The sequence below is a fragment of the Varroa jacobsoni genome, unplaced genomic scaffold (assembly GCF_002532875.2).
Source record: "Varroa jacobsoni isolate VJ856 unplaced genomic scaffold, vjacob_1.0 scaffold_253, whole genome shotgun sequence".
NCBI lineage: Eukaryota > Metazoa > Arthropoda > Arachnida > Mesostigmata > Varroidae > Varroa > Varroa jacobsoni.
In genome coordinates, this window is record NW_019213155.1 from 508,795 (window position 1) to 532,687 (window position 23,893).

Sequence of the window (23,893 nt, forward strand, 5' to 3'; positions counted from 1 at the left end):
ATCTACCCACACCAGCTACACAAGCGGGAAAAGCAGTACACGCAACAGCTGCTAGGAGTGCGAGAGCTTCAGGCTAACAATTTGGTCGATCGTTGGCCAAACACCGTCTCGACTCGTAGTGCCACCGATGTATCTGTGCAGGACGCGACCACACAAACGACTGGCGGCCAGGTCCCGGTGCAGGTCGGCTTCAATGTGAACCTCGTGACGTTGGCTGCAGCATCGTGCCCATGACGATCCAGCAATGCACAAACGGCACTAGCCTCGCCGAAGACGCCGCACCGAATCGAAAGGAGCCCCCGAAATAATGCACCAGTAGGTGTACATACACCAACCCCAGGCATAGCGTGTGCGACGGCTACCGAGCTATTTCGGGGTGATACCCTGTGCATCAAGCCGGTGAAGTCAACAGCAGCAATAGCAACTGGCACCGCTGCTAGCCGTTCGTTGGAGCTGTTTGATGCTGATGTCGTCTTTCGCGCAAAGCACTAACACGGCTAAGTGTACGGTCGCCTACCATATTGATGGACCGTCGCGCGGTGGCACTCCAGCCTTTTCCGTCTCCTCTGCCTGTGGTATAGTTACATACAAAAGCTACCACCAAAGCGTCGAACCCGCGCGTCGTGGTTCTTGAGCCGCCGCTCTTCATTTAGTTGCTATACCATTTGTTGTTGTGGTGTTCGAACGAAGGCACGTCAAAGGTGAACGCTATAGACATCGTCAGATACTGAACAACACGTAGCAGCAACTGCAGAAAAACGACAGCAGCAGTAGCAGCAGCAACACTATAGCATTGCTAGCTCCAAGCTATCCGCCATCATCGTCAACGTTCTCACCCGCTTGGTCCAATGCCTGGGCTATCGAGAGCAACCCAGCACATTATGGTCCTAATTCTGTGGCTTCTGTTGTTGTTGTTCAGTACGGTGTCTTGTTGTGACATTCACTCAGACGATCGAAGTAGACGTACGTAATCACTGTTACGTTTGTCGTCATACAGATTGTCGCCCTCGCAACTCTGCGCCTGCCGCGCCATAATGCTCTTTTACTGCTGCTGCTGCTGCTGCTACCGATGTTTATGTATCAGCCGGATAAGGCGTAAAACTATACATTGAGACCGTAATAACGACGAGGAAGTTTCGCGCACGAGATGAGCTATTTTTGCACACACTAAAAAAAGTGGCATTTATGACAAATATGGTACCGCCAGATGCAATCGTTGGCACATAATGGTAACGCGTATCTACATAGACTCGGCAAAGACAAACTATTGTTATACTACGACGCCACTGGCAGCGCTAGCAACAGCGGGAAAATTCTGTTAGATAGCCGTTGTAATGAGATGGCTATGCGTGGAGGACTGGAGAACCTCGAGAGAGGATTGGTCCATTTTTGCGAAAATACAAAAGCGGCCTTTCGCATATTTCGATGAAGGATTATACCTTTGATCGACCACTGACAACACCGGTCGATTTTTTCTCAGTTTACCACTCGCTGTGCCAATACGCAGGAGTGCGAGTTAAGGTGCCAGTGACTTCGCGGACGTCTCTTCAGAAGCGAGAAAATTCAAATAAGCTAACGTTTTCTTTGACCTCCTTCCTCCGTCGTTTACGCTATCACTGATTGTCGGAATCGAGTAAAATTCATATAACTAGATGGAAGCTGGTTTAAGAAAAAATGGAAGTAGTATGGTTTTTTGCTTTTGCTTGATTGACAATTGATGCTTAGGCCTTGAAAACTTAAACTTTAATAAGCCCTTGTGCAGCTGTTACGTAACATTCGAACTGTTTTCAATAACATGTTGCATTGCCGTGTTGCTCGACTCTTATTTAGATGTTATGGAAGCTGCGGTGCTAGAAAGAGTTTAACAATTTTTCCTCTCTGTTCCAGGCACATTGCAACGGGTCATCAAGCAACAACAACCCCGTGATCCAGACAGACTCCTAGAGCCTCCTGTGAAGATAGGATCGCTCCCGTTATAAGCATCGGCACCCGTCTTGCCGCGGCATGCTCCTAGGCCACGTTAATCAGCGATAAAAATCTTTGCGTTGCTTTACAGCTATGGCCGTTAGGGGAGATGGGGTTCGATGACAGCCTACAGCTGTAAAGTCGACCCGTGGCGTTGCGTACCTCCGTAGCTTGAAGGGGGTTTTCCAAATCAACTCACCCGGCAATCACCTTAGACCAGATAAGAATTAATTACAAGATCCGTACGTCACCGCCGTATCTTCAGCAGTGAACCTATGATCAAGAGATTGAACAATAGTAGCGCAATTTTTCAGTTTATTATATTAACATAGTCGAAAGGTGGATCTTACGCGTACTGAGCAAACTCTGATGAGGTCAGCTGATTTTTCGAATGTAATGAAAATGGCTCAAGACGGAGTCACCTTCATCTTCCTACAACCTGTGACATTATGTACAAACATAACTTGCCACGAACACCATCGACACGCCTCAATGCGTTGATGCGTCTCAACATAGAAGACAACAATACTGCAGTGTTTTACACTTGGATATGGATCACCGTCGTAACGGTCGTCGTTATCGTCCCAATATATGAATAATAGCACGTAAACGGTAGCAAATTTGACGGTCTGCCGGGCAACGGAGGCGGCTCCCTGCCATTCACGACTTATAACAAAATATTCCCTCATTATACGGTGTATGGAGAAGTAGTAAGATGTCGAGTGCACTTATGCTGTATATTAATTTCCGCATGGCACACATTAACGTTCGGGCCCACCTGAACAAAGTTTTACACTCTGGAGCAGTCGACCCTGGGCCCAGACGTTCGTTGCTGTCAACTAAGAAGTTTCATTTGCTCACGTGGTTGATTCAACTAAGATATATAGACATGCAGACGCAACGCGCCCACACGCAGATATATGTATGTATGTAGAAATCATTTATTTATTTATACATTTGTACATAAACGTAGAAGAAGTAGCGAAAATTCTAATCCCTTAATGAGGACCCAGAATGAGTGAATATAACAGAGGAGTGATAATGAGACTAACGGTATAATAACAGTCAGCTGCTGAAAGAATATCTTTCGTTTGACAGCTAAGCAGAGAGACCCGCGAACTACTAAACACTGTCTTTTGTTTTTCCTAAAAATGTGTATAGTCATGTACGACCAGAGCCTCCGATGAAATATACAACAAACGGGACAATGGCACCCCTTGAAAATTCTTTTAAACACGTTTCCGTAATACACGATTACACTTCAATGACAAAAATTGTTCCACTGAGTCCCGATAACGGCCGATCATACGAATTTGCTGAGCCGTTAGCTACGGATACATGGGAAACCATTGCTTGGTCTCGTACCAAACGACCGATGAGCCAGACGCAGCTCGGACTACGTCAGCGTTTTTGATACAGTGGCGCTCGTATAGTCTTTGTTTAGACGAGTTGACAATGAATATACTAATCGTCTGTCAATGCTGGAAAGAAAACAACGATTGTGTTACGGGGCTATGGGATCAGCCGCGACCAAATTCTCCACTAGCGGAGAGTACTTTTTTTCAACGGACATGAACGGGACATGCGCATGATTCTGGCTGAGTGCGAAGGGTGCAAGTGCAGATTTGAACAAAATTGTCAGCTAAGAACCTAGTAAATATACTGGTAGACCTTATAGATATTTTAAAAGCGAAGGTATTTATTAAACTATTATATAAACATATTATACATACATATGCCTAACTGAAAATTAGGAAAGAGTGTATATTGAAGCGAGTATATGGATACTATACTCTAGCAATATTGTCACAGCGACGCGAGACAACGTATCGATCGAGTCGTGGTGGTCATAAATCATCATCATCAATATAGACGACGAAGCAGAATCTAGAAAAAGCAAGCTGTGCAGCAAACGCCAATGTTACTTGCGCTTTGTATATGCGGATAGACGAACAGTTTAGGAAGGAAGAAAGAAGGAGCAGGAATAGATGATGATGATGATGATGATGATGATGATGATGATTAATTTAATAAATGTGTGATATCCTCAAGGAAATGTAACCAAAAAATTAAAAAGGGGTCATCATTTTTACGTTATTTCTGAGTGTCACGAGGTAGTGGCGTCCCCATTGCGAGCCGGCATAACTCGTGTCATTTCTGTATGCGGTTCTCGTGTGATTTAGTTCGTCGTTCGTGAGCTCTTACGACATTGCGCCTAAAACGGTGTAAAGCTGTCTAGAGTCAAGAGTTGTCGGCGGCTTCTGTTGGAGTTACTGTTAGTCAGCGTTGGGGCCATCGACAAGCGCTGCAGTTGGCCGCGATCGTCGCACGGCGCTCGACCTATTAGAGCGGCGAAACAGATACCTGCCATGCCAGCGCTGAAGTCACCGAAACCGGCAAAGCGACTATCAAAACGGTACTCTCTCCTCCTCAGCCGTTAGCGAAAATTCTTCCTCGAAATTCCTCGATAAATCAACGACTTGTAATCTTCTGACTCGCATCTCTCTACGCCTGTCTCATTTTGCTCACAACGGTCAGGGCAGGAGACATTTACTGAAGACTAAATATAGCAAAGACCGCTACAATGTCAGCAACGTCAATAGCAGAGGTACACCCCCACCCGCCCAACAGTTAGTTACCTAAGTAAAGATGGAAACTTCTTTGAAACAAGCTCGATTTAATAGGTGCTTGACGATATTATTCGTGGCTCGAGTCTTTTTAGCTTCGTTCGCTTGCTTCTATCATGTTTCTTCTGTTTGATCTCTTGACCCAAGCGAGTGTATAAAAGTAGAGTGTACACTTCGTCTGCCTACTGACGGGCCGTGTCTCCCGTAAACGACATACGTGCGTCTATTAGCGCGACATTGAGAAAACTGCCCAGAAAAACAGATGACCGTAGTCAGACGAAAACTTAATTCAACCAAATATTGGCAGCCAATGGGAGATTGGTAAAGTTCATCGGTTCGCGTTTCTAAGTTCGGCTTGAATTCATGGCTGTTTGATACTCATACTGAAGAGGCGCCGGAACTGAAGTAGACTTCTGAACAAGCTGGCGCACGACAGTTCCCAATGACGGAAGGTGAATTTAAGGACGCCATTACAATCCAGAAAGTAAATTCTACTTACGGCCGTATCGAGTAACTAGAATCGATAAAATTTACAACTCAAGTTCAAAATAGACTACTTACGTACATCGACAGCCCCGATTAGGATAATACCCGCCACAATAGGGCTGATTTTTTTAGTTTAACCTTTATAACAGTAATAGAAAAAGCTCTTCCTCTGATCATAAGATTCTCCCGAGTGACACCTACATAATACATGCGTTTACAAATAGACTCATAACTTATTATTTGAGCTTTTTATTCTATAAGATAGCCTCGAATCGAAGCCACTTTAGCATTTATCTATGAAGATAGAAACAAAACAGTCAATATATTTGCGATACCAAGTTTCGTTATATTTAATTTCTAATTATTTAACTTACATCATCATCTCACCATTACGTAGTTAGGTGGTATGGTCATTGTCATCAGAATTATTTATTCGGTTACATTTGTTTCTATCGAGGTAATTCCGTTATTTGTGCCCCTTTGCATCTGCCATCTGTTTCGTTATTTATTTTTATTAATGTGTTTAATATAACTATTACATTGACGTCCTTTATTTCTCTTCTCTATTCAAGTGTTCCATCTCTTGCTTCGTTTTCTAGTCTATTATATCCATATAGTAATATCTATAATAATAGCATTTCACGGAATGTACATCTTAATAAATATGAGGATCACGCTGCTGCTCTCTTGTTGTCTCCCCATGTGTATATATATATACGCTGAGCCAAGCTGGTGGCAGCTATAGGCAGAAAAGGTGACGGGGGATACAGTGATGGCATCGCCGCTATTGTATAACAGTGTATGCGTGCACCCATCATCCACTGCGTTCAGACAATTTTAGTTGACTTCCTCCACGATCTGCAATAGTCTAATTGCAGAACCGCCATACGACTCGGTGTTCGATTTTTTGCAGTCACCATTTCTACAAACTCTCCCACTTCTTCGTTGAAATATATTATATTCATACCTCGTAGCGACCCAAATAACAGCGCAAATGTTAGGTCCTATCCTCATAATTTTTCTCATAGTCAATCAATATACACATTTATGTATAATCGTGTATATATATATATATATATATATATATATATATATATATCAATTTTTATGGTGTTTAGGTATTTCCTCTGGTCAGGTGGCAATTGTCTATACTGACGATCTGTTTCACTGTTGTATCAAACGTTCCGATGGAAATTCTGCGTTGATGCAGACGACGGCAGAGAGAGAGAAAGAAAGAAAAGTAGACCTCCAGAGAAACAAGAGCGGTCAGCAGGTGCTTTACGGAAAAAGGAACTGACGGAAGCGAGAGGAGGTAGGTAAGAATGAGCGGCGGCTGATGCTGGGTAGACGGAAGGAGAGCGAAACAGGGACAGATGTTTGCGCGAGCTACGTTTGAGTAAATCAACCGATCACACTGTAACCGGCTCTTGATTCTCTTATAACTGAGCTAGTGATTGTTGCTCCTATTTTAGAGATTGATGCTGTTATTGGTTGAACTAATATATCCGTATTTCTATATATTTTCATATGTTTGGTGCATGGGTGTATATCGCGGCTCCTTTTCAATCGACCTTTGGTTGGCCTTTCGTCGACAACTTCTCCCGCTCCTAGATTGTGACAATCATCGTCATTATTAGCGTCATTATCATTGTTCTTGACGTTACGAAATTCTGAGTTGAGATTGCATGAATATTGCCCCCAGGGTTACGCGCACTATCATCATGTTTTTCTTTAATTTATATTTATCGTAGGGCGCTAGGATAGGTAACACGGGTTTAGCCTTCTACTTCCAAAACCACATTACACACCATTTCCTATACATACACGCACTCACGCCTTCACCCTGCCATCATTATATACCATGCTCGTGCCTACATACTTATCGCTCCTTTTATTCTGTATTCATCATGATCTGTATTCTACGACATTTTATGACTGCAATTACTATAATAATAATAATAATCTGTCTTTTCATGTATTTATATACTGTCGTCAATTCTATGTCATTGTCTTATTCTGTCGGGTCCGACCGCATCTGACGTCACTGTTCTGAAGTTGGGCTCAGACTGGTGCGGGCTTGCAGCCCATAAAATTTTAATCGATCCAATCACACCATTATCATTGCCACCGTCCACTGCCATGTATCCGTTCCTGCATGTTGGTACGGCATATGGCTGGCTGCATATAAGCATTGCCAATAACGTTACCTTCTTCTGAACATCGAGCTTTTGCTACTTTACCCTACGCCTTATCTCCGTCGCGGACAATTCATACGACAGACAAAATGTACGCACATATACACATCGAATCGAACGCGCTCAGTATATCCAGGAACGTGTCCTTGTTGTTACCACAGGGCATTAGTCAGTAGAACATACATGCGATAATCCCCGGAGACCAGCGCTGTTAGCCTCGCGGTTCCGTGAACGAATTTTTCCATACTTGCCTCGTCCATCCACAGTTACGTAATCAGATGGATGCTTTGGGTAAACTCGTAGACGTACACATATCTGCGCCGTGGCATAGTCACCGTAGCAGCTTACCCTATTTATATGGTTTTCGTTCTTTTCAACTACATTTTCTAACCATTGTCTCTAGTTCCCTTCATAAAAAATCCTACGTGTAGACCGAGTAGAGTTTTCCTATTGGCTTTTTAGAATTCGTTTGTGAAATCAGCGGCTTGCTTAGCCCTTTGACAATTCTATTTGGCGATCTAGAGAAGCTGCAAGTGATCGATGTAATAACTGACAAAAAAAAATTTAAGCTCTTCCAGGAGCGCTTGAAGACTAATTCATGTTATCGTTGAGCCTTGCAAAATCTGTGTTACCGCTTTACTCTAAATATTAACAAAAAACATATTTTAGCTAAAAGTCAATAATGCAAAAGATCCCTATTTAGATTTCATCAGATCGACACCGATCATTTTTCGGTAAAGATTACACGACGACCAAATTAGCGTGGTCGTTCATTCCAGCTAACTTGAAGTCATTGCACAGCTTCCAAATCTGTTTGTGACTAGATAATCATCAGCACAGGGTAGATCACATAACATGGCAGTTTTTGTAAAAGAAAATTATTTACTGAACTCTTGACAAATGCTTCTCAACAATGAGTAATAATAGTACAGGGGCAATAATTGCTAACAGCTGCCCTTAATAACCATATTGCCGTTGACACTTGGATTTGAACAAGAGGACCAAATGTTACTCAGGGCAGGACGAAACGAGGAAAGCGCTAGATTTCGACATGCTTTACTTCAGTTCGTTGTGTCAGAGACAAGGCTATAAGGGCCGGTTATAGACACCGCGTTTCCTATCTGAGGATCATAATATGTACTCGTGAACGTAACAGATCGCACTCCAGAATCCTAACACGAACATGGCCAGACGCAATAGTCGATGACTTCCGGAGAAGCGAAGATGGTTTGCTGCAAAGAATCGTGTCGCCTCGATTGTGGGAACGGTTAGGAAGGGTAGTCTAAAATTGTTGGTAATCAGTCATCTCTCGGTTGAACGCACACACGAGCACATATTCACTTATGGCTAGAAGTGACCCCTCGCCCTTCAAAGTATCCGATAATCTAAATAACTTAATATTTTTTTAATAAATAAATTGCACAAGTATTGCACTGGCTCCACACTGTCGACAGCGGCCCATTTGACTGTATTCAAGCCTCACATCGCATTACCAGACCGTATCAGTAGTAGTAGTAGTAGTAATAATAATGCTGAAATATTAGCCACTCCGCTGCTGTACTGAGTGCTTGCATTATTTTTGTTGTTATTACTAGAATGACGACACTCGGCCACAAACAGTTTGTACAGCGGGTTACTAATAAATAGCAACATTGTTATTGACATTAGTTTCTTCATCATGACCATCAGCATTATCGTCATGATCACCACTAGCCAGATATTTTGCAGTTCGTAGGCTATACAGCGTCTCTCCTCCGATGTATCTCTGGTCAAGTCGGCCAATGCCCAATACTGATACTTGCAGCTCCCTTTTCCTTTGAAGCTTATTAGTAGCGAGAGAATTGCATCCTTTGTTGAAATTCCCGTTCAAGCTTCATCCTCTCCTTATTGATTGATTGATTGTATAGATGGGATTGTAGCGCACAGCCTGTAGATATCCTCATGTGCGCCGTATCAAATCTTTTTTAAATAAGTCTTAGCATCTTAGCGATATCGCTGGTATCTTGTTCTCCTCCCTTCCGTTGACTCAGTTCGTTTGCTCCCAGGGCCGGCGGATAACGTTTTGTCCTTCGGGGCTGAGCTCAGTCTCCTGAACCCTGCCAGCCTCCTGCTATGCTTGACGCGCCGCCTCAAAGGCTGCCTGCAAATCTTCAGGGGCCATTGATAGAGACACATCCTTTGAGCTGGCGCCGGCGTCACCGCTGAACGAAATTGAAACAAAAACCATTGGGGTCAGTTAATATAGTATGCTATGCTAATGTTGGCAGTTTTCCCTCTCGGAACGCCTATTATTGCATGCCACAGTGGAGACACTTCTCATTTTTTAAAAGTTAACTTTAAAAACGGCGTTCTAAAAGCTGTGCGCGCTTTCGGCAGATACTCACCAAAGAGATCTCATTTCCTCACGACGCTGCTTCATGAGTGTCTTATACTCGGAGATACGCAGCTTCTTGCCGTCAACGATACAGGTCCTTTTGGGTCTGGGGCGATACCTATAGTCTGGATGCTTTTCCATGTGTAACTTCGAGAGCCGCGATTGCTCCTCGTAATACGGCTGCTTCTCGGCGTTACTCATTGCTTTCCAACGAGCGCCGAGAATCTTAGATATATTCGAATTGTGCATATCAGGGCACGCTTTCAGAATTTTGCGACGCTCATCCTTGGCCCACACCATAAATGCATTCATCGGCCTCTTTATGTGCTGTTTCCGATCTACCGGGTCGCGCCCTGCTCGAATCACCTTAGCGCCAAGGAGGGGGTCGGAACTCACTTTGTCCCCACACTCAGATGATGAGCTTTCGTAGTTCATGTCCTTGAGTCCGTCCTTGATGTCGGTGAGCCCGGCAGCTAACGTTGAAGAAAACACACTAGCTTCCTTACCCGCAGCTGCACCGTTAGTCAGTGGACCAGGGAGAGCGCCGCCGCTTCCTCCGAACATTGACAGAAGGCCATCTGTAAGAAATGAAAAAAAAAAAGGTTTCAGCCCTGTGGTGCGCATTCAGTTTCTTCATGTAACCTCAAATCCAGCTCAAGTCCTCCGAAACAGTAATAATTGAGTCGTAGCACGTGATTGATTAATATAATCTATTCTTTCAAAATGTGTTCAGTAAGAGCTCTACATACTTGTGGCGAACGGGGACGTCATTTGGGGTAAGTTTGATGTAGGGCTGAATGTTGGAGACGTAGGAAAGCTCAACGTTGATGAACAAGACGTGTTCACATACGGGAGAAAGTTCTGCAAGAATTAGAAGTGTTAGACATCCTTGTCCTCTGGAAACAGATAATAAGTGCGTCATACGATTCCGGAGTCAAGCAAATGTTGTCCATCAATTTTTTCCAGTTACTCAATTGGGAAGGATACTTACTGAAAGATGCTGCAGCTGGTTGAGATGGATGTCTCCTCCAAGCGAATCCAAACTAGGAGGTATAGCAGTCATTTTGGAGGGCGATGGAGATCCCAAGGGTGCAATGGGGGACACGCTGCAAAACGAAAAGCCAGCCGAACACACACACACACACACACACACACACAGCCAAGAGCTCGATTAGTCCAATCCCAAGACGATAACTAGATATACATCTAGATATGTATGTGTAGTAGCAAATCGTAGCGGCATCTGTATATCGGCGCGGGCTCGGCGTATGTCCCGTAACAGAAACTGCTCAATATCAACCAGGAGCACTATGTATTTAGCCTGCATCGACTGTCAGCTCGACTATTGACAACAACATTAACGGGCTTGTATCAGATCAGTCAGGTCCTGCCCTTCCTCCCACTGCTATTTTTCCTTAATCTCACTTTGCTTTGGAGCTAAAAGCTACGCGAACCTCATTAACGAGCCTAGTTGACCTAGGCCAACAGGACAGCTCGCTACGAAACATACTCTCTAAAGCTTAAGTGAATCTCCACTAATTACTCAGGAAAAGACTATCCTCAAAAGCCAAACATCCCAAATTACTCTCAATATCCAAATGAGATCGTCATACAAGACCTGTATCATATACCCCGCGGACCAACGCGCTTCCCAAGATTAAGAGCCCATAATAACCCATTCGGAAAATGAGCTGGGCGACAGTTCCAACGGGTCTAAATACAGGCTAGCAATCTTCCAGTAAGATCTGCGCCCGAGTCGAAAGCTCCCAGGAGCATTCTGCTTACGGCTGGTGTTGGTCCGAATTGTCGCACACGGAATAGGACAACGCCGCATGCCTAATCATTTCGTCGTCTAATCCAGCTCGAGATTGTTCCGCACCTTTTTCATCTATTCAGAAGAAACGGTTCATCCCTTGGTAACAGCTACGAGAAGTTGTAGGGCTGGAGTTCTAGCGGCGAAGACTGATGATGCATCTCCGCGTTTCCTGTGGGAACCTGAACCTAACGTAGTGAGCACCCACACTTATAGAAATAGTGGCCACTACGGATAAAATGAGACATACATAATAGCTCTCTGGCCGTCCTAGCTTTATCTCAGCCGTCGGATACCGGCGGCTAGCTGCAGTAGAGAGAAGAGTGCAAAACCTTGTTTCGTCCCGACTCTCGAACGTTCACTTTTCACGGCTTTTTCTACGTAGCGGTCACAAGCGATCCTTTGCTGTTGTCTACGTGCTGCTTCGCTCCTATCGCGAGTAACAAAAGTCAGGCAGAACAAAAAGCAGAAAAAAGAATCTGCACATGGGAGACACAAGAAACAACTGACTAGTCACTGTCTCGAGCTTACATCCCGTTGGAAAGAAAGGAAAGCGAAGCTCCGAATCACGAATCACCCCAGCTATGCAATCCCGAATCAGTCACTAGTGACAGTCCAAAGAAGCCCTACTGGGATGTACAACTAAGAATGGTACTACTGAAGGTACCAATAGAAGCAACAATTACTAGCCTGTGTTTCATATGCCGTGCGCTATATGGAGCTACAAACGTTGATTCACTCTCTCCTCTTTCCCCAACGAAAAGATCTCGTTTCTAGTTAGAAATAGCTTTTGTGGGCGCATCAGGGTATAGGGAAATCCCTTGCTATACATTGCTAGTCCATTGGGTGTGTGTGTATGTGTATGCATTTGTGTGGTTCTGGTGGGAGCGAACTTCTTTAGTAGAAGAGCTGTCATTGTCCGCTGCGCAGGGTCTGTCCACTTCTTCCTTTGATTTAAGTTATTAGGATAGAAAATGAATGAGGAAGTACACCGCATAATTCCGTCTTTCCTATATTTTTATTTCTCTAGCCTGATTCATAAAACGAGAAGTTGCGATGTAGACATGCTGATTAGACGACGGTTTCCCTTATGATTATTGTCATAATCTCATTTTGATGGTTTGTTCTTCCTCTATCCTAAACATAGGTATTCTCTCATCTATCCACACTTGTTATTAAGTCGTTGCTGCTTTCTCATCGTCCTAAACTTCTATACTGAACTCAGCCGAAACTGGTTCAGCCACCACAATAGGTGAGATGTGTCCTATAGGTGTGAGTTAGAATGCTTCATTGAGGTCCAGCATAGCTAACAAATGTGCTCGATCAACAGTAATGGGCATGAATCGTGCTAATAGCGTGTGGCGTTGACCAGCCCAGTTGCTAACCGGACTTACCGCCGACAGGAAGGGCAGGGGAGAAGGGGCAAACAACCCGCTGGCCGCGATTCCACTACACAACCATTGATCGTATGGGATATAGTTCTACTGGACGAAACCAGAGTACCATAGCTCGCTCTCCTTTCCGTTTTGAGAGAAAAGTTCTAAGTCATAAAAGAGGTACTATAGCTGTGGCGCCGCGGCGAGTGAACAACCACAACGCGGTCCTATACCGTTCAACGTTCATACTTGTAGGCTTTCAAGCGCTGCAGCGACAGCAGCGGCGACTGCTGAATCCAACTAGATACAACATGATCATCATACCTGTTTTCGTTCGTACATTCCCATCGCTGTCTCTATCGTTCCCGCATCTCTTTCTCCCGTCCACGCTCATTTCTCTACTTATCATCGTGTGGATTCACTCATACGTTTTCTTTCTAAGCCGTCAGGTTGCAAGCCATTTCCCGTCTTCTTTAGAAACGAGAAAGCCTGCAGGCCGGGCTGAAGTCAGCCAAGTAACCACCTCTAGATGTATGTCCTATAGTACAGAGCGGTTTCCGTTCGCGACGTCAGCTATGTTATAGTAGCAAAAGAGAGCTAAACTGACTTGCTACTTGTGACGCCGCTACCGAAGCGGTTCGCCAATATAAAACAGCATTAAAACTTGTGTCCCGAGGATGGCGCGCTGCCATGCGCCCTGTGTCACGTTCAACTCGCTGCTGAGCTAAATCGAAACCGGGTCCGAAACCTGGAGCCTGAAGAGTCCGAGGGCCCGCTCGTAAACTGGATCAAACCGCCATACCGATGCCTCGGCCCCGCCCACTCACTCTGCGCAGGCAAACGCTGTCCCGCGTTAGGCTCACCCCATCCTATTGCAACTGCTACTGGAATCAGGCGAACCCGAATCAGAGAGCGAACCTGAACATGTACCCCTAGATAGTATATAGCAATAGGGAAAGAAAACCCTGGGGCCAGAATATAGGGCATCATCTCCAGACGACCTGAAGCAACTACATTTTCCTCATGAACCTCAAGTTGCTTGCACGGTTGTGCAATCACAGCTTTGTACCAATCATGTATGAATCTGGACATGCCGGTAGCCAGGGGAGCCGCAGAGAACGTCGGCTGAGTCGCTATTGCCTGTAACAGGTGATGGAGCTACAGAGTCGAACTTGTTGTCGTACTTATGGCTGGAACAGCGGGACGGGGGAAACTAAAAGGGGTGCAGCCCCATTCGAATAGGTGCAGCAGCAAGGGGCTGCTCTCACCCCTGGCTACAAATCTGTAGCAGATTATAATGGCCGTAGTAGTGAGCACAAACTTTTCAACTAGACCGCTTTAGCAAGACACACGCCCATAAATATGTGAAGGTCTATCACCAGATGGGAATTACACGAAGTTATAATAAAAGGTCTAATCCATAATAAAAATAATAGCGACGATGACGATGTAATGATATTACAGTACAATCACTTTTGCTATAGAAGTTGCAAATTAGAAAGTACGCATTTTATTGCAGCAATAAAAGCTTGGTGGGATTCATCAATGAAAAAACGAAAACGCGAAAATACTTCAACGTATTGTATCAGGCTCGTTAAGATTTGCGTTAATTCAAGGGCCATTGGCTTCAGGTAATACCTGGACACGAAAAATTTAGGGTTGTACCCCTGAACCCCTAATATATCTGTATACAGCTGTTCGTCACTTTGCAAATTGAATGTGATCAAAGTCTGTTCGAATAATGAATAACTATTGAATCTGCAGGACCGGCTCTCTCGCTTAACGTTGCCAGTCCGATATTTCTCGTAAACTACATTTTAACCGGTTGGCCTCGGAAGGGACACATTAACTCAATATTGCTACCATATAAACGAAAGCGTTTTACTCAATATGACTGGTCCATTACCACAGGAAACGGAAATAAACGTTCGTTTTTTTCTTTTCTGGAAATAACAATATGTTATGGTGCTAGACGAGACATGAGAGGTCTGTGGGTGCTCGCGTCTTTGTATGTGCTGAATCAGATACTATAAAGCTTTGCTTACAGCGATAGGCTAAGGCAGCACTACCAGTTGCCGCTCCGTCCCAGCTAACAGGCGTGAGTCTAAGTAATAACCCATTTTTAAGCGGAAGACTCGAAACAAGCGGCCACGAAGGCGACAATGCTTTAATGGGCTCACTAGCATCCATGCCGCATGCTCTGTTACACGAGCCTATGATAGCTGGCGGAACCGTTCCAGAGTAGCGGCGCTGAGCACCCATATGATGCGCCCAGAACCGAAGCAGTGAAAAGACATGCCAGCAGAGTGGATTTTTTAACACTCTACGACAAGCATGCCAGTTATCCTCAAAGTGAGTCATAGCGGCAAGTTGCAAATCGTTGCTGACCGTCTTAAAATAGAAGACAGCTTTTTTACTAACAGACGCTCGCCAGAGCAATTTCAAAATCGTCCGGAAGCTTTTATAACATTGGCTAACTCAGCTAGTTTTCCAACGGGGATAACTACCTAATACAAATATCGCCCGTAAAGCTTAACCATCGTAGATGACCAACGATCAGGCAGACGCTCTCTTGAGTAGCTTAAGTAAAAAAATAATTTTTAGTAACATTAATTACAGTAATAAGCCCTTAGTTTTGTTCTTCTTTATTCGATATCTGGACACAAAAAGTGGGTAACAATATTTCATTGCGCAGGAGATATTTAATATGGACTGTGTCCGTCAAGTTTAGAACCCCATCACCCAGAAAATATGATAATTCTCTACTCAACTAACCTCTTCGGTCTGTCTTCTTGTAGCAGGCTAGTTGTCGCTAGATGGTTGTTATCATTATTGTGTACGTGGCGACGAGCGATGCTCAGCAGGTCGGGTTGACCCGCCGGGCCTTGTGACGACTCGGGACCCTTCTTGGACAAGTTAAGCGGCGCGTCGTCAACTCCAACTCCACTGGCTGGAGTGGGCGTAACGGCAGACGAAGACGATGTTACCGGAAGAACCGGGGTGCTGGGTGGAGGCGAAGGTGATGGAGAACCCAGTACGGGCGTTTTTGCAGCACCACTTGGAGCTTGCGGGAGCATCCACGGAAGCTGCAATAGAACAGAAAATGAAAAATGGTCTCCTTTCATAATTCGCGAGTATTTAAAATACCTTTATATCGCAGATGCAAATACAGACCGGTTAATGCAAAATGACAACGTGTCTATCTTTGCTATCCGCAAGGCTAACTAAATGGCTCCGAATCTCCCGTGCCTTTCGGTTTACAGACATATGCGCCCGTTTCTCTTATCGACTTTTAATAGTCAATAGGTAATAATGATGCGCGGAACTTTTAATGAAACACTGTGAGATAGAGTCAAGCTTATGAGCTGGTGTTGTTTCTATTTCTAAGAAAAAAAAAAAGGCAAATTTTAAATGTGAACCTCCCTTAGCGCTGCTGCTATGATCGTATAGATTATCTACCAATAAAAGTCGAAGGTAAAATACAAAATGGAAAGAATTTTGTTTCAGTTGTAAGCCGTGAGAAGCAGTAGATATGCACAGTATTTCAGGACTCCAATTTCATAGCCTTCCTTCTTGGAGCCGACACCTGGGGGGATAGCGCCTGTTCCTAATCTTGTTACTAACGATAGGAGGCAAATTTTAAATAAGAACTGAAAGAGCGACCTAAGAATAGACGACATTCGGCGGTTTGACTGGAGGACACGAAGTTTAGAGCAAAGTAAGGCAGGTTGCCAAGTAACGTGTATTGCGAGACGGCTCTAAAAAGGCAGCTTGACCGTTAAGGGGTATGGGGGATATCAAGACACGCAGAGGTGGGGAATAGAAGGAAAGATCAAGACACACAAACTGATGAAGGGAAAGAGAAGAAGCTTTACGCTGAAAAGAGATGATATGAAGGCTAAATGTAATTAGGCTGCTGTTCCAAGGCACCGCTAAATCAGCTAGCTCTGTAGAATTGCACGCTTCTCGGCAGACTAGCGCGTCACCGGAGCAAGTTATATCGGATCGTATTTGGATCCCCCTCAAGGATTCCGGTCGAAGTTACCCATGGAAGCAGGTCTCTTTTTCTTTTGCAGCACTCGTTTTGTTCGATCTCTATACATAAAGTGTTTTATCATTCATCGTAGTTGCATTATCGACAAAACTATGCTCGATTTTTTTTGTGGCATACTCGAAACGCTTAAGGCCACCGTAATCGAAGAGCTCGGGAAGCTCGCTGGCATACGCACCGTAAGCAACAGAACAGAATCAAGAAAAATAAAAAGAGGAGCAAAGAAACGGGGAGTAAGTGAGGAAAAATCGAACTTCAACTTAGAGCCAATTTCTCCTGGATACTTGATCTTGGTGTAAATGATAATTTAATTGGTGAACCTGGCTACGTCCTGCGATTGGTAGTTTTACTTATCTGCTCCTACGTCTGCCGCCGTTAAGACGGCCTCTCATCTCGCAATGTTCGTTCGCATAAAAATAATTAAAGCATGCCGAAGCCCTACGTTCATCCCGTAAGCGGCAGAACAGATAGTCAAAGCACGAAGAACTTGGACGGATCCCCAATGTTGTTCGGTTGGTGCGTTTTTCTTTCCCCTTCGATTTACCGTTAACGAGGTCTTCGCCTCGATCCACTTCTAAGAGAGAATCAGCTCTATCGTCAATATGAACAGACGACCTCGTCCCTTTGGCTCCAGCTATGCACCTCAGAGAAGTACATTAGGGATTTGGGGAACACAAAGAATCACTAAGTGACTCACAAATCCCGTCCCAGGGCTTTAGCTCTAGTTTCGAGTCTAACTATGGGGTCCTCTGCAGATTGTGCTTCTGCCCCCCTCGCGCTCTAAACTTCTACTCCCACTCTCTTAATATAGGCGAAAAAAATGGTGACGAAAAGACAAATAGATGAGAGCCACAACTACTGCTGATGCTGTATGTGTGTCTATATTCTATATGTGCCGTACATCTACCATCCTGTACTTCATGTTTTTTAGATAATTTTTTCTCTATGTCGTGCATATATTGCTTCAGATGTATCAATTTCATGGCTAGAATCGAACTTGTGCATGGTACCTAATTCTCTATACATATAGATTTGTATAGAGGGCACGGCACCTAAAAAGGGACACTCTTTTAAAACTCTATCGAAATAATAAAATTCTATCTAAATAAGAGTACATATTTCAACAGAAACGTTTACATATGTTAGAACTGTCGCCCTTCGCCATTATGTTTACTATGTTATAAACTACCATTTACAGAGGGTGCAGAATTTACTGGGGTGTTAAATCGCCGACGAACTCATTTCAATTGTGTGCTTTACAATTCTTCGAATGTTTCCTTGAGCGCAAGAGTGGTCGCGTCGTCGCTGTTATGTGAAAACCTTTTTGGACGCTTACCTACTTTCTTTTTGTTTGTTTTTTCTAACATTTGTTTGATTTTGTTAGTTACTATTCTCCTAGAAAAAGTCCTTAAAGTCTCCGATTTTTAGGTATAGCGTCAAGGACTATCCCTCATTAGCAATCTAACCGGAGTGGATCTTGTTAGTCTGATACAGGGTTCCCCCAACAGACCACTTGGGGTTGTGCTTGCTCTGGTGACGCACCTAAAAAAATGCGGTAGATCACGTCGTGGTAATTTATTGGGTTTAATGATTTATTGAGTTCAAATTGGGCTATCCGGCTGCCATATGTGCTCATCGCAAAGCATGTTCGTATTCTTAAACAGTCAATTTCGTGCTAATTGGTTTTTACGAGTCCGCGCACCACCCTTTTAGAAGATGTGTGATATCAGCTCTTGACGGTTACCTAACAGTTTGTAAAACATATAAATAATTTTTCCTCCCGAAGCGTTTACTTTTCGGCAAGAAGTAGGGTGTTGTAACGTCTCCTTCATTAGACGCCGTACTCGAGATACGAACTCCTGCCGAAGTTTTGCTTCTATCTACAATAGGTACATCTTCTAATCGTGGGATTATTGCATCACGTATAATTTTTTTCAGGGAGAAGCTGGTGATCAGCTGTTGCTTGGCTCTTGATAGTGTAGTGCATCAAACAGGGCCGATCAAATTCCTTGGCGTATTCTCCTCAGAGAGCATCTAGCTGGATCGTTCGACGTATGACGTACGCCTGAGGTCATCGTGAACAATTCACAGCATTGTACGCTCACTTCCATCGAATTTGTTTACTAGCGCTCTAGCCGAAATAGAAGGATTACTAGGAAAGTATTTTCGACGGCAGAGATTGACTTCAAAGTCCGCGCTGTTCTCTTTTAGTCATGGGTTCTCTGTTGTATTGTACTGGAACCTACTACAGCCACATGCGCCTCCATGTGACGCCGTACATTGTATAGTTCGATCAGTCGGAAAAAGTAACTAGGGTTTCGGGCAGCGTCTACAGATTAGATAATAGATCATCTTACGAAACGATATATATGGTGCATTTTTTTTTATTGCGGGTTCGTCTCTTTACCCCTACGCCACCGGAGCAGGCCATCTATAGCTCAGGCCCATGTCTCGCTTTCTCGTATCGGCTAAGTTTATTCAATCGACAATTTTGGAACATTGCAACCGTTGCTGCTTCAAAAGCCATAGACGACGTATTTGCTATTTACGTGTCTTTAGTCTCCATCTAATTGCCGTTAGGAGCTTTTGTTGGCGTCATTACTACTGCTGCAGCCAATCTAGATTCGACTGGTGGCCGTTCTGCATGGATTCATCCGACCCTTGTTAGTGATATTTCCATAAAAGTATCACAGAGAACGTGTCACGTTCATCATACAACTATGCGTTTTGTGTTTGTATACGTATATGTATAATCATGGAGTGATTATTTCGGTTGCTAGCTAGCCAGATCGCTCGTTCGCCTGCCGGCGTGCGCACGCGCATACAACCCCACCAATCGATGATACGTCGATACTGCAAACAGATGCGGCCGACCATTGCCGCAGTGGTCCGGCAGCAACAGTAGTAATAGTCGTTTAACGATTCGGACAACGAAAATAGCAGCAGCAGCTACGTTAGAACAACGAGCACCAGCATTGCATAGGTGTTACTGCTAAATACAGAAACTCGTCGGCCGCCCTGCATCTATACATAGTAGGTAGAGTAATACGTTCATAATCACTGATCGCAGTAGTGGCGTGCCTTAATCGTACGTTGGTCTCTCCGTGTGTGCATGTAGATAGAGAAACGTAGGGCCGTACTGCGAAAGCATTTGTTGCACCTCGGACAGCGGTGAGGCATCAGTGGTCGCAAACAACGTCTCAATTGATGTTTTTATTCGTAAATATCGATATTTTTACCGTTGTAAACGCCTAAATGTTTCCTTTAATGAACTGATACAACTGTTATGCTGCTCGGCATGTTACGTCAGCCGTCGCTGCTGCACGGAACGATGTCGCGTCATTGTCGCTATGGTTGGCTTTGCTTACTCGAGGATAGAATCATTGTCGTCGCAACTATAATAAGGATAAACGATGCTATATTTCCATTTTCCGTACTTCGGACAACAGCCTCGTTTAAAAGTGATACAAGTGTACATCGCAGTTAGGACAGACGAGCAGGGGAAGCGCGTGGATCCACTGCGCGCAAATACGTTCCTTCTCCCTATTTTCTTCCTTCTATTCCTGTCTACTGTGTTATCTTGAATTCGGTTAGATAGAGCAATAACGTACACCAACAATCATCATTAAACTGTTCATCAGAAACAGGTTAGCGTCACAACTGTGTATGCACGCAACAGCGAAGGCAACCGCAGCAGTAGCAGCAGCGGCCTGAATAACGAAGTCCTATTTGTGAAAAGAAAAAGGCAACAAAGTACGCCAGTAGAGTGGCCTGGGGATCCAAACATATGGGATTATCGCTAGCATGCAAAAATAAATATGACAAATGGATTAATTGGCATCTTTCGATACATTGTTGACGCGAAAGTGACCACAACCCGTCTAAGGTCACAGATTACTGCTAAAAGAGCATTTTTGATAGAATACGTAAAGTAGACATTTTCGATCTTTATCCATGGCGTTGTCGGGATGCCGGCGCAGGTTATATCAGAATGAGCGATTATTTTACTGTGAATTTAATAGATCATTGGTATAAAATCGTTTTGCGGATATTTACGATCAGAAAGGGTGCATAAAATAGAGATCAGGTTGACTACTCGACGGCTCGAAACTTTCTTTTCTGACGGCGACATCTCTTTAGGAGGGAGCCCGTTAATTAACGTTAATGTAGGTCTCCATACGGACGGCTTCCGAAGAGCCCATGAAATATTGTCATTGGGCAAGTCAGAAAAGCCTCAATGGAGTTCGAGTTTGAAGAGTTCGACAGCTTCTCCAAATGGTGCAAAAAGCCATTTGTACTAATCCTGTATCATTGGACACAGAAGTTAGAGACCATCTTGGGAAAAAATAGAGTGTTTCTGCCCGATCGATTATCTAAATGGCCTCCAAGTGTCGCTCCTTTTGCATTTTTTATCATTTGGAGATGTTACATTCATGGGACGCTTGGCTTGTGATACCTCACAAATTGACTGTGGTGGAGTTTTCTTTTCTAATCAAAATTACGTTTAGCGATATCGCTTGATGCACATTTACTATTAAACATCTATTAGCGTAGTAAAAAAGGTAATATTTCGGAAACGACTAGGTTTAGGTCTCGGATCGAAGCTGTCAATACGAATCAGAACTGACCTTTACAAATAACACTTTTAGCATATAGCCGTAAACGTTTCATTGAAGTGTCTGCTTTTGTTTTGATCAAGTCTTACCTACAAAGCATATATATATATATATATATATTTTTTTTTTTTTTTTCGTGTTTTAATATATCCACTCATCGTGACATAAATTAATAACTAACTTTCAATGAGCGATCAGTTACACTATGTCCATAAGAAGTTCGTCTCTACGGCTAAAGGCCATTCAAAGATCACGTTTGTCTAGCACAGTTATAGAGTTCCGTGGTAGGCAGCGTTCGACATGAAGGGCCTGCTTGTTGGACATAGTGAAATATTGTGATTATGTTATTATTTTAAAAAACGCATTACATGTGTGTGGCAATCGATTACCCTTCATGATGTACGCCATCAAAACCATTCTGGCTGGTTTGTTTTTTGTAATCGAGCGTGCGACCGAGAGCTCCCTCTTGTTCCACATGTAGCGTATGCTGTTGCTCCAACAAACAGCAAACATCGATAAATTAATATTGTACTTTTACCTAATCTCTACTCACTATGTCATTGTAGCATCCCTTATTATAGTTATCGATAATTAACAACACGCTTTTTAGTAAGGCTAGTATAATAATGTTAGTAATTGTTATTTTATTAGCCCCAGCGTGTCTTTAATATGATCATTTGCGTTCCCCCCTCAAATTCTTCTTATTTTTTGAATAGGACACGGTGCTGATGCCATACTACGGAGTCGTGACCCCGTCTATTCTGTACTGTGTGCGTATGTTTGGGTTGTTGTTGGTACGATGAAATCCGACAAACGAGCACGCTCCTGCATTTCCGCGATAGTGCTGCTAGTGGTAACTGTGACGATGTCAGCTACTCATTAAAGCTATTATCCCCATGGAAATGTAATGACCGTTTCACTAAGACACGATGATAATAGAATAGTTACTAATTGTTATTGTCCTCTTGTCGTGTTGGTTCTTCGTTGCCACCCCACCGTTTCATTTTCGATCAGTCTCGTTCTCCGAGTAGATTTTCCTTTGTTTTGCTACTCCGTTCCCCAAGAGTTTGCGAATCACTAACTTTTCTACTTAATCCCTCTTTTGATTTACTAGCCTGTTCGGATCTAATTGAGCCCAGTATTACGCTCGGCTTATAGTGAAAACGTTCATGTTACGTCTATGTGCTTGCACACATCTAGATGAGAACTAAATCCTCGTAGACAGATATTACCCATTAAACGATCTGGGAGCTCTTCGTCGGATCAAATCGACAAACACCGTCAGAAGATCAAACTCCACATATCCTAATGTCAACGACACGTACAACTAAAAGGGCCACTGAGCACGTGCCTTCATAAAAATTTAAGGCACCACGCTCGACGTCAGTGACGGATGAAACAGCTGGAAGCGCTAATCTATAATAAATGCTGGTGCCACTCTGATTAATTTACATAGGGAAGGACGGAACCTTCGCAGGCAGGGGGTTTAGCACTCTCCGTGTTGACGGTGCTGAGAACATGTGGCGACCTTCACGAGGAAATTAGACACGACAGTAACTTCGTTGAGAACAAAATGTCTTTATTTTCATCGGTGCATGTGATGTCGGTCTAAAGTAGCTATATAGATAAGGCTAAGTCAAAGAACAAGGTGCGTGATGTACTAACGCGGTAGAACACGTCGAATCCAAGAAATTCTAAAGCGACATTGGATGGCTGTGCAGTTCGAAAAAACTTGCAACTATATATGTCATCGATCGATCGAGCGAGCGAGCGAGCGAGCGATCGATCGACCGCTCCAAAAAGATCCCTCAGCTTCACTGCCGCTATTGCCGCCATCGGATCGTGCTGTCGCTGTGCTTGTCGTTGTTTCCAGTTCTGCTGGGTCGTCAAAGTCGATCGGTGAACTCGTCCCCTCCCATCCCCTCGATTTGGTAACAAACATTTGTTGCCGCCGGAGAGGAACTCGCAAAAGCTCTTCGTCTGCTCTTGCCTGTCTCCTGCGCTGCAACGCCGTCATCACTACGGCATGCTGAGACCCAGCCTCAGACAAATGCAAGCGACACGTTACACAGCTACAGTAGTAAAAGAAGCAGCGGCTGTTGCCGAGACTGAAGAAAGGGGAACAAGAAACAGAACATGTCGATGATGATCATGGCGACGAGGATTTGGATGGCCAAGGTAAACGAAAAAAGCAGACCAAATCAAACACGGCGAATTACGCTGGCTTTCTTACGGCGCAGCATAAACGGCGTCGGCTACGAACATCGGGGCTGTTCTAGCAGCTGCTGCTGCTTTACTGTCGCCACCGCAACATCCCGAGGCTGCCGACTAGTTTCTGTCCGCCTGCCTGTGAGGAGTCAAATGTGACCATGATTGCTCGCTTTTTTGCT

General features: G+C 44.0%; 2 protein-coding genes across 2 annotated transcripts in view; one reads left to right on the top strand and one right to left on the bottom strand.

Moving 5' to 3' along the window:
• The window catches only part of LOC111258629 (uncharacterized), a 120,332-nt gene extending 116,291 nt beyond the window's left edge, over window positions 1-4,041 (top strand). The window contains exon 12 of the mRNA XM_086967535.1: window positions 1,888-4,041. The gene's annotated coding sequence lies outside the window, so the exon portion shown is untranslated. The remainder of the gene's footprint in view (window positions 1-1,887) is intronic.
• A 1,358-nt stretch (window positions 4,042-5,399) lies between these two features.
• LOC111258645 (uncharacterized) overlaps window positions 5,400-23,893 on the bottom strand; it is a 106,157-nt gene continuing 87,663 nt past the window's right edge. The window contains exons 6-10 of the mRNA XM_022830079.2: window positions 15,612-15,922; window positions 10,639-10,753; window positions 10,397-10,508; window positions 9,658-10,225; window positions 5,400-9,474 (exon numbers count right to left, since the gene is read on the bottom strand). Coding sequence (XP_022685814.1) covers window positions 9,384-9,474; window positions 9,658-10,225; window positions 10,397-10,508; window positions 10,639-10,753; window positions 15,612-15,922 — 1,197 coding nt within the window. The 3' untranslated portion in view covers window positions 5,400-9,383. The remainder of the gene's footprint in view (window positions 9,475-9,657; window positions 10,226-10,396; window positions 10,509-10,638; window positions 10,754-15,611; window positions 15,923-23,893) is intronic.